At 37.5% G+C, this 11,544-nt stretch overlaps 1 protein-coding gene across 1 annotated transcript; it reads left to right on the forward strand.

Annotated features, from left to right (window-relative positions):
- Positions 1–3,044: 3,044 nt before the first annotated feature.
- DEFB125 (defensin beta 125) lies at positions 3,045–10,471 on the forward strand. Its single transcript, XM_019645686.1, has 3 exons — positions 3,045–3,102; positions 9,931–10,191; positions 10,239–10,471. Exons 1-3 carry the CDS (start codon positions 3,045–3,047, stop codon positions 10,469–10,471), a joined length of 552 nt encoding a protein of 183 aa, XP_019501231.1.
- The last annotated feature ends 1,073 nt before the right edge of the window (positions 10,472–11,544 follow it).

An 11,544-nucleotide genomic window follows, 5' to 3' on the forward strand; every position in this document is an offset into this window, starting at 1 on the left:
TCTGGGTTTTCTGAACTCCTCACATATACTCAGGACAGGTGCAACAAAATATTCCAACCTAGACCAGAAAATGGTGTGCTTTTCTTTGCCTGTTGTCTTATAGGACATTGACAAAAGAGCTAATATTTAAATCATCAGAGTCCAGAATGTGTGGAGAGAGAAAGAGAGTTGGGCTGAAAAAAGTGTTTGAGGAAATACTCCCAAACGTGACAAAAGATAATAACCACAGGAGTCAAGAAGCTGAGTAAAATAGAAATGGGATTAACCCAAAGAAATCCTTGTGAAGACAAGTTTATTATAAAATTGGTATTAAAAGAGATGGGCTTTAGAATAATAAAACCATCTTGACAGAGCATAAAGTGGGAGGTATTTTTCTATCCAATATCATGGCTTAAGTACAATAGCCAAAGCAGTATAAGGGATAAATGACTATCAGTAGAACAAATTAGCCTAGAAATGGACCATACAAATACGCTCAACTGATTTTTTATAAGGTCCGAAGAACAATAAAGGAGGGATCCTTGTGGTGATGGAACAATTTTTTAAATTAGTTTCAGGTGTACAAAACAATATAGTGATTAGACACTTATATACCTCACAAAGTGATAACCCAATAAAGTCTGTTACCCATGATGGAACCATTTTGTATCTTGAGTGTAGTGGTGGATACATGACCTGACATGTGTGAAAAAATTGTATTTAATGACATACACACACAATACCACAATACACACATGCACACACAAATGATAACCAGTAAAACTGGGAAATTAGAATAAGATTAGTGAGGTGTATCGATGTTAATATCTTGGCTGTTGATAGTGCAATATAGATTTGCAAGATGTTACCATTGGAAGACACAGGATAAATGTTACACAGGATTGCTTTAAGTTATTTCTTATAATTATGTGTGAAACTCCAATTATTTCAGCTGAGGTTTTTACGAAAGCTATTAGCTGATGGAAACAGGCAATATATGGAAAGAATTAAAACCATGACTACATGGGATCTTTTGCATGTGGAAAGACAGTTAAATATTTGAAAACCATCAGTGTCACCCACCAAATTAACAGGCTAAGAGAAAAATCATATGATCGTATCGTAAATATGCATATATAACACAAATGCATAAATAACATTTGAATAAATTCCATATGTATTCATGATAAAAAATTTCAGAGAACTGAGAATGGAGGAAAACTTTCTCACCATTTTTTCAACTTGATAAAAAACAATCTACAACATACCTACACCTAACTTCATGCTTAATGGTCAAAGAATAAATAAATACATCTAAGATAAAAAATGCAAGGATAATCACTTGCATCACTTTTATTTAACATATTTGGAAAATGATACCCAATACAATAAGACAAGAAAAGGAAATAAAAGGCATACAGTTGGAAAAAGAAGGAGGAAAATTGTCCCCATTTGCAGCTGACATGATAGTGCACATAGAAAAGACTAAGGAATCTACAAAAAAAAAACCCTCCTAAAACTAAAAAGTAAGTTAAGCAAGGTCCAGGCTACGAGATCAACACATAAAAATGAAGAATTGTATTGCTGTGTACTAGTAAGGGTATGGGGATATTAAATTAAAAGCACCAAATCAAAATTACTCATAAATTTAAATATTTAGGTGTAAATTGGAAAAACATTTTAGGTCTTATATTCTAAAAACTTAAAATGCTGGGGCCGGCCGAGTGGCGCGTTGGTTAAGAGCTGGCTTGGGACGCCAGAGGGTCTTGGTTCGGATCCCACATATGAGGGCCAGTGACACTGCCCTCTGCAGCCAAGATGGTGAACAACAGCTCAACCTGGAGCTGGGCTGCCGTGGGTCACCGACGACAGCGTAGGCTGCAGTCCCTGTGGCAGTGGGCTGCCATAAGCTACCGTGTATGGCCGGCAGCCAGCGTGAGCAGCCAGCAGCCGCCGTGAGCGGCCGTCCAGAGGCCGGCGACTGATCTGTCTCACCCGGGAAGAGCGCAATGATGGTGCCAGCTTGGGCCAGTGAAGCAACATCCTCCACAATTAGACTGAAGAACAAAACAACAGCAACTTGTCTGTTCCTCTTCTCCCAATTCCCCAATAAAAATCTTAAAAAAAAAATCTTCCTTGTTTAAAAAAAAAAAACTTAAAATGCTGATGAAAGAAAATTTTAAAAGATTTAAATGAAGTGTCATATACACATGTTCATGGATTGAAAATGTTAACATAGTAAAGAAGTAATTTCTCCCCAAAACTAATAAGCAGGTTTAATTCAATTGCTGTCATAATCCCAGCAAAATCTTTTGTAGAAATACACAAGACTACCCTAAAATTTTGAAAGGTAAACGAACTGGTATAGCTACAACAATTTTTAAAAAGAAAAATAAAGCAGGAAGAATCACTACACTATCTCAAGATATATTATACAGCTACAGCAATCAAGAATGTATTGGATTGGCAGCAGAATATGCACATAATCAATGGAACAGAATAAAGAACCAAGTGCAGCCAAGTAATTTTCTGACAAATGTGCCAAAGCAATTCAATGAAGGAAGAATAGTACTTTCAACAAATGGTTACTGCAAAAATTAGATAGATGTCCACAGTTTAAAAAAAAATCCATCTCAAACTAAACTTTATACCTTATACAAAAATTAATACAAAGTGGATTGGGGCAATCATTCAAATAGAAAGGAGGATACTCTGCTGTATGTCGTGAGCTATTGGTCTGAAAGAAATGGGATCTTTACATAGCATTCCGCTATCAATGTATATACCCACATATTATATGTGGTGCTGCAATCAGACGGGTCCCATATAGGGAGTTGTTTCTTTCCATCAGGCCCCACACTTCTTCAGAATTATAACTCATTTCATAAGGCCTCAGTTTCCTCTTACAGTTTCTAGAACAGAGCGTTATTTTGTCATGCATACTCAATGGTGCAAGTTAATGGTCTGGTGTGCTGAGTGGTGTAGCATTCTCCCCACTTAGAGTCCTAGCTGTGCAAAGTGTCCTAGATTCCTCAGGATACAGAGCGTCCTCTCTCCCAGAAGCCATGAATCTCCTGATGCTGACCTTCATTATATGTGGGTTACTAACTCTAGTGACCAAAGGTAAGGGAACCCTAGAATGTCGGGATGATGCAACTAGCATGAATTGTTGACTTTGAGCTCCCAGGTGTCATGAGGGGTAAAGAGGGTCCCCAGGAAAAAAGACTTGGGCCAATAAAGAGCAGCAGAAATGCTCTTTTTATGGCAGCTCCATGTCCCTACTCTAAGTATCTGTTAGATGCACCTATCAAGCTGGAGTGTCTTCTGAGGAATTTATCCAAAGGCAAAAATTTCCTCAGTCTTCTGAGCAGCTCTCTCTGCCTCTTTATAAAACTAACCAGTGTTAAGTTAGCCTCACTTCACTTCTATTTTAACAATTTCATTGTTGTACCTATTTCATTTTGTGTCCTATTAGTTCAGCTTTTACTATCATCTTGAATTCTCTTTTGTTGTGAAATTACCTTCAAGGGAGGCCCTCATTTTTATGTTCTGAGATGCGGTGAACAAGTTCATCACACTCTTTGTAGATGCTGTAGAGCTGCCATGAGAAAGAGACAACGTAAGTTTGAGTTAGAGGTGGGGATAAGTTAAAACAGAGTAAAAAGACAAGTGACCAATGGGGAGCTTCTGATATTAGATCAAAAAGAGTGAAATTATTCCTCTTTTTAATAATGCTACTTTTGAAAGTTATATACTTTCTGTTGAAAAAATATACTTGGAATTGTTAAAAAGTATCAAGTAATTGATAGGTTTATATGAGTTTAAGGAAAAGTAGTCTCCTACCCTAGAATAATAGCTCCTCAATCTTCCCTTTTAGAATCTCTGAATCAATTAATTAGTCTTAACAATTTCTTGTATATCCTACCAGATTTGTGTGTGTGTGTGTGTGTGTGTGTGTGTGTGTGTGTTTTCAAGTGAGCAGCTTCTGATGGTTTTTTAAAGAAACTTTTTACTGCCTTTTGAGCTTCCTTTGCTCGGCCTGCTCCAAACTCTTTGGAGTGTACTTTCTCTTCTAATACTGGCCCTTGAGCCATTCTCTACTGCTCAGGCCCACTTCTGCTTCTTTGAAATGTATTTTTTTCTCCTAATAAACTGTCCTTTACTGCAACTTAAAAAAAAAGAAACTTTTTACAACTAAGATATACATATCTTAGATATACATATCTAAGATATACATATATATGTATATATCCTAGATTTTAAAAAAATCCAATGTAAATGAACCATGTGGATTCTTCTGCAATATACTAGCAATATGTCTTAGAGAATTCTTATCAATGTATATACCAACTGTATTATTATTAATGCATACATAGAACTTAAGGGGGCTGTGTGGGTTGAATTTTCTTAATTTAATTCATCCACTACTGCTGGAAAACCAGTTTAATTATCAGAAACAATTCAGTAAGGAAAAATTGTCAACAAATGTCTTTCCATTTATAACTATACACACACATACACACACACACACACACAAGATTGTCAAACAACCTACCAAATGGGCTACACTACTTTTCACTCATATCACTAGTGTGTATCAGCTTCCAATATATTCATCATTACATTTTTTATCATATTCTTTCAACTATTTTATTTGATGTGTGAAAATATCTCATTTTTGTTTGAATTTATCATACTTTAATTATAAATGAGTTTGAACATCTATTCCATTGGATTTCTGAACTCTTTCTTATTACTTAAGAGTTCTTTATGTACTAAGAAAATGGACTTTTTAAAAATTTGGACGTGCTATATTTTACTTAGAAAGGTATTCACTTTCACAAAATGGATACAAATGTGCCTATGATCCTATATCTTGATTCTCATGGAGTCGTGTTGATTTAGTAAGTGAGGTAGAGAATGAATATCTACTCTCAATTCTGATTATGAACTATTTGCTGAAAGTTTGGAAGTAGCAAAGAAGTAAAAATAAGGTTTTGCTCTATTGTTCTCCCTCAGATTCCCTGGATACCATGTGAATAAAATGTGTAGCCTACTTTTAAATTTTCTATCACATCTTTAGTATTTTCCCACATATTAAATATTTTCCCAAAACTGAGTTTTTAATAATTGCATAAAATTTTATGGGATGGATGATTCCATAAATTATTCATCCAATTTTATAATTGGACATTTATGTCCTTGCTTTTTTTTTCTAATAAGTGTATTTATGTTTCGTTTACAAGTATATTCTATATAACTGTTATTAGACATAAACATTCAACATAAAATTCCTAGAAATGCACCTTATCCCTGTCTGCATAGTGTATTATCAATTTCTGAATATTGCAAATTTTTTAAATGAAGGAAATATCTAAGTGTATAATTTTTTCTATTTCTTTCACTATGAAGTCAAACTTTAAGTATATATTTATTGTGTATTTTAATTTTTCTACAAATTGTTTTGTTCTGTCTATTTTTCCCTTTTATTTGGAGGGTGTAGTTTTCATACCTGTTGATTTATAGATTTTCTTTTACAAGTTCAGTTTTGAAATTTAACCATTTACTCTATTTAGGGTTTTTTTTCTATGTTTTCAAGTAAGACAGCATCTGATGGTTTTGTAAAGAAACTTTTTACCAGGCAAAGATGTCTATCAATAGACTGATGTCAATAGCTATTTTGAAGTTGATGCTATCTGATTCTATATCTGGTATGTTTTAGAGCGAGAATTCACATATGGGATAATGTTTTGGCTAGATGGCTTATGTGCCTGAAATAATAATTGTTATTTATATTTTTTAGTTTTATGATTTTGGGATATCGGTGATGGCAGCCACAAGTCCTAACAACATAATAATTCCAGGCTATTCTGAAAAAAATACATTAAGTTACAGATTACTCCTAAATGCCATCATTGTATTGCTTAAGCTATATTCTTGAAATTATCTTTGATATTTTTAGCTGTGACTTCTACATCTATCAGGAAGCCTGTTCTATCTCCCTGCAAATTATACCCAGGACCAACCAAGCTCACCATCTCCGCTGCTACCATTCTGATTCAGGTCACTATCATCTCTCACCTGTTACTGCTGTAGCTTCCTTACAGGTCTCTGTCCTACCCTCACCTCCTGCAATCTACTGTCAAGATAGCACAGAACATGATCCACCCACACTGGGAGTCAAATTATGTACCTCTTCTGCTCAAAACCGTGCCAGGGCCCTTACAGTGGCCCACCTGCCCTCCATGACCTGGCCCTAATGACCTCTCTCACTTCATCTCCTACTATTCTAGTCCTTCCTCACTTTGCTAGAGTCATACTGACCTAAGCGCTCTTCCTCAAACGTGCCAAGCTTGCTCAACCCATGGAGTTCTGTTTGTTTCTTCCTTTTAGAATGCACTTTCCCCACATACCAGTGTGGCTACTGTTTCTTTTACCTCCTTCAAGTCCTTGTTTAATTGTCACCTTCTTTCAAGACCTGTGCTAACTGCTGTTTAAGAAACTGCAATCTGCATCGATGACATTCCAAATAGATTCTGCTTAAATCTATCCTCTCTTATTTCTGCAAACCACTTATCCCCTTCTCACATACAAGATAATTTACTTGGTTTTTTTTTTTAACCACCTGTCTTCTCCTAATAGAAAGTAAGCTCCATGTGATCTTTGTCTGCTTAGTTAACAAATGTACCTCAAGGGCCTAGAATAGAGTCTATATCATAGTTAGGGGCTCAAAACTGTGTTGAATTAGGGGCTGTGCCCTAAACCTTAATCTGGAGGGAATAGTTAAAAAGGAATAGTGACCAATACAAGTGAGAAACAATTCTGAAGAAAAATTGACTGAGGAAGATGATTTAAAGAGCTTAGAAAGGGACAAGAAGAGCTGAGAACCCTCAGATTTCAAGTATGGTTACCCTAAGAGCCAGCCAAGTGGCTCAGTTGGTTAAGAGCTCACTCAAGAGTTTGAGTTCTGAGCAACAGCGGTTTGATGCCCGGCCTGAGCTGAGCAGCCACTGAGCTGCCAACAGGTGGCAGGATGGCTCAGCTTAAAAAAAAAAAAAAAAAAAAGAAATCCCATGTAACTCAAGTATGGTTACCCTAGAGGAAAAAAACAAAAACATTAAGAAATCATCTATAGAAGTGAGGAGTGAAGCAGCAATGTTAGATTTTGTCTTGGATGAAAGAAGTGGAATGTCTACATTTGAAACTTATAGAAAATTCTATCATGAGCCAAGTAAATCTGGGCCAGTAAAATAAGAGAATGAATCGTTGGAGAAGAGGAATAATGCCAACATGTCCCAGGGAAGGCAATAGGAACCAAATTATTGTGAGCTTTATGTATGTCAACCCATGAAAGTTACTTTTCACACATTATTGATTAAATCCAAAAGATGTTTTGAGAATTACTTGCCCTTCCTCGCATATACCAGGCTTCCTCTAACACAGAACCCTCGCTCTAGCTGTTTCCTTTGCTGAGAATATACTAACCTTGGGCCTTCTCAGGCAATTTGCTGAGAAAGATGGTCATGTGGTTTGCCTGATAAATGATCATACAATGGAACAGACAAGTTTCACTTTAGATTCATATATTCACCCCTTAAATGAATTACCACACTGCTGAGAAATCCTACTGGTTTTCTCTTGTGAGCTCATCCTCATCTTCCCTTTTTCCTAGACAGCTATTTTGTACTGACCTTTCTTTTGCTTTAATCCTCCTGCTCCACTCCTCTACATGACTCTCCCAGCCCCCACCCCCACCCCGGCACGCCCCTCCCCCAGCTTATGACTTCACCTCCCACTTCATGATTTAAACAATTCAAATGGAACTTTTTCTTTTTACCACTGCTAACATTCATACCAGTAGGGCTTCACACCCATCCTCTCTTTCCTTCCTGATATATAGCTGAGGAAGTCTGCCTTCTCCATTTCAGTCAATCTGTCATACAGTGATTTTGATCCTCGTCACCTTATCAAGGATTATGACCTTCTGTTGTCTCTTTTCCCTATTGTACACCAACCTCTCCCTTTCTACTTGTTTCTCCTTGATTGTTTGCAAGCATGCTCTGTTATTTCCCATTCTTCAACACAAATGTGAAAAACCCTCCCTCGACCCCATATTGTCCTTCAAGAACTTCTCTATTTCTCTGCTCTCCCTCGGAGCTAACCTTCTTAAGGGTTTTGTCTCAAGGTGTTACTTCCATTTCTCCCATTGACATTTCAACAAACGTCACTCTTGTTTCTTTTCTTCCTACCACTGTGAAACTCCTCTTGTCAGGGTTACCAGTGATACTCGTGGAGTTAAATGCAATGGACACTTTTGCCATTATCTTACCAACCCTCTCAGCAGTATTTGCCTACAAATGTCTACTCATTCCTTTAAGAACATTTTCCTCTTTTACATAATCTAGTCACGTCTGGTTGAACTTTCCTTGTCTCCTTTTGGCATTTGCCATTTTCATGCACGCCAGCTTGAGCTGCAACTGGCAGCATCCCCAGAGCATGGTTGATTGCTTATGAAATACCTCTGTCCAGGGCAATCCAGAAACCGACAGGGAATTATCAGCATACTCTGGGATCACCTATCAGTTACTGGCTGGCAGGATGGTGGATAAATACTCCATCCAGCTCCTTTGACCCTCAAGAAGGATCACTGTGAGGCTTATTTCATACGCTGGTGCCAGAGTTTGCCACGGGGTTATGCTTTAGTCAGCCACAGTGGTAATGAACTGTATAACTCACTTCTTTTTTGTTCTTCTTATTTTCCCAACTTCCTCACTGCAAACTGATTGGGGGGATGGAGGACACCTATCAACTCAAGTATTATACCTAATTTTTACCTCAAGGTCTGCTTTTGGGGAAACGAATCTCATTCTCTAGTGTCTTATTCTTCTGTTTTGCTCAGATTTACCTGGTTGTTCCTTTTGAGTCTTTCCTCCTACCTGAGCTCTCAATGTTGACACTCACCAGAACTTCATTACGGCCCCTTTTTTTCTCATGCTATTCCAACTTACTATATTTTATCAATTACTGTAGTTTTAAATACTATTCATAAGCAATGATTCCAAAATTACACCTAGAGTCTAAACTTGTCCACTGAGATCCTACAGGTATACCTGACTGCCTTCTTGACATTTTTAATATATATTACATGTTATATGCAAATACTTGAGACAACCTTCTTCTCTTCCTTCCAAAGCTTGTTCTTTCCTCAGTTTACTATTCTGTTAATGGCAAATATCACTAATCTACCTTATCTCAAATCAGAAATGTAGTGACGCACTTTGATTTCTCCATCTTCCTTAACTTTATATCTAAACAATCAAGGTCTCAAATCTGTCCTCTGCTTTGCACAACTCTCACAGCCCCAGTTCCAGCCACCATTATGTCTTACCGGCCAAAGCCTCTAACATGTGTCTCTGATTCTATTCTTTCTTTTCCATAGTCAAATTTCCACATGCAATGCTAACTAACTATCTAAAAACATAAAGTAAATTAGCTCACGTTATGTTTTGAAATACATAAAAATGCTTAATGATGGCCTCAAGTGACTGGGAAATGGCATTGTTACTTCAAGTTCATTTTATCTCGTGCTCCTTTGTTCTTTGTACATTACACTTCAGGCTCATCAGCTTTCTCTAAATACCTTGAAGACTTTATGCAGTTTCTCAGCACTGGGACTGAACATTTGCTTGACCTTTCCTGAAATAAACTTTGCCTCCTGTGTACCTCGCTGGCTCCTTTTATCCTTCTTGCCTTGACTTAAATATCAGCTCTTAGTATGTCCACCCTCTCTGTTTCTTCTCCTTCTCCTTCTCCCTCTCCCTCTCCCTCTCTCTCTCTCTCTCTTCCCAAGCCCTCCAATTTCCGTGGTGGCATATATCTTAATTTTTAATATACACTTTACCATGTTGTTGCTAGAGTTTAAAACTTGACCTACTTATTTATTCATTGCAGCTGGCTGGGGATACCAAAGATGCTGGAAGAATAATGTAGGACACTGCAGACGACGATGTTTACATACTGAAAGGTACAAACTTCTTTGTATGAACAAGCTAAATTGCTGCACTCCCATAAAATTTGATGAATACACTCGAAGGCCACTACTTCCCCCACTCCCTACAGATTTTACTGTCAATTTTAATACTTGGGATGTTTTTCCTAATTCCCCCATAACTGGGATCAGTGATGAGGTAACAATTAACAAATCTGAAGAAAGCACAGTAACTGGGACTATGACTCCCAAGATGAAAATTTCTACACAGGCTTCGGCCACGACTCCCAAGATGAAAATTTCTACACAGGCTTCAGCCACAACTCCCAAGATGAAAATTTCTACACAGGCTTCGGCCACAACTCCCAAGATGAAAATTTCTACACAGGCTTCGGCCACAACTCCCAAGATGAAAATTTCTACACAGGCTTCGGCCACAACTCCCAAGATGAAAATTTCTACACATGCTTCGACTTTGACTTCAACTTCGACACATCCTCTTGAGAACAGTGGTGGTACAACTCGTTAACATTTCCTCCTGGGTATGGGACACTAGAGGTAACCATTAGGAATAATACCCAGGGAGCCAATTCTACTGATGTTATTTCACTGGAGACAGTTCTGTTGGGGATTGGGTGAAATGAAGGTGGACATAATGCTACTGCCAAGACAAGTGCCAAGAGAGTTACCTTACAATCAGAAACATAGAAAGAGAAGTGTATAGAAGATACAGGGATTCTCTTTATCGGGCTTAAATTCTTTATCTGTCTTCCTCACATGTATTAAAATGTATGGTCTAATATTTGGTCTCAAGTGAACATTTGTGTGTCTGTGTATTTTTCCATGCCCCCCGCTCCCCCCAAAAAATGGAAGGCCACAGTGTGGAGCTGCCTTTTTGATTGAGACTTGAATTTTGATTTTATGAATGCCTGAACCACCATTATCATATTTGGAAGAATCTATGAAGGTACATAAAAAGTCCTCCCTTCCTCACACCCCACCTTTTATTGTAAGCTCTGGCTTTAAATCCCTGTCTGTATCATGAGGTCAAATTTTGTCTAAGGCTTCAACTAGGAACTATCCCAGCTAAAGCTAGAAACTACCTCATTCAGCACAAACACTGATTTAACTAGATAGAGCCAAAAGTGGGACTTGCCTTGAAAGCATATCATATAAAATTAAAAGTTGCATCACAAATTCTACTTAACTTTCCAATGGTATTTCCATGCAAAAGTCCAACTTCCAACTCTAGTGATTTCATAGCATGCCTCTCCAGATTTCAATGTCCATGAATGCTAGTTGTGTGGACAGTATCTATGTTTTGTGTGCCTATATGCATGTGAGTGCTATTTCTATGACAACTGATGGGTCAGCAAGTTTGCTCTCTGATCTCATAGAGAAGCAGTTATTAACTATAAAACTGATTAATTATCAACACGTTGGGCTAAGGCTGGAGTGTTACTGAGATCCACAGCATCAGATCCCTGAATGTCTCAGAATGAAGAAGGTTTATTCCTCTAATTCATTTTAATTTTGTCTAGATCAAGCTGCCATGGCTGTAGTTTGGATATTGGCCA

This window comes from Hipposideros armiger, unplaced genomic scaffold (genome assembly GCF_001890085.2).
Source record: "Hipposideros armiger isolate ML-2016 unplaced genomic scaffold, ASM189008v1 scaffold_94, whole genome shotgun sequence".
NCBI lineage: Eukaryota > Metazoa > Chordata > Mammalia > Chiroptera > Hipposideridae > Hipposideros > Hipposideros armiger.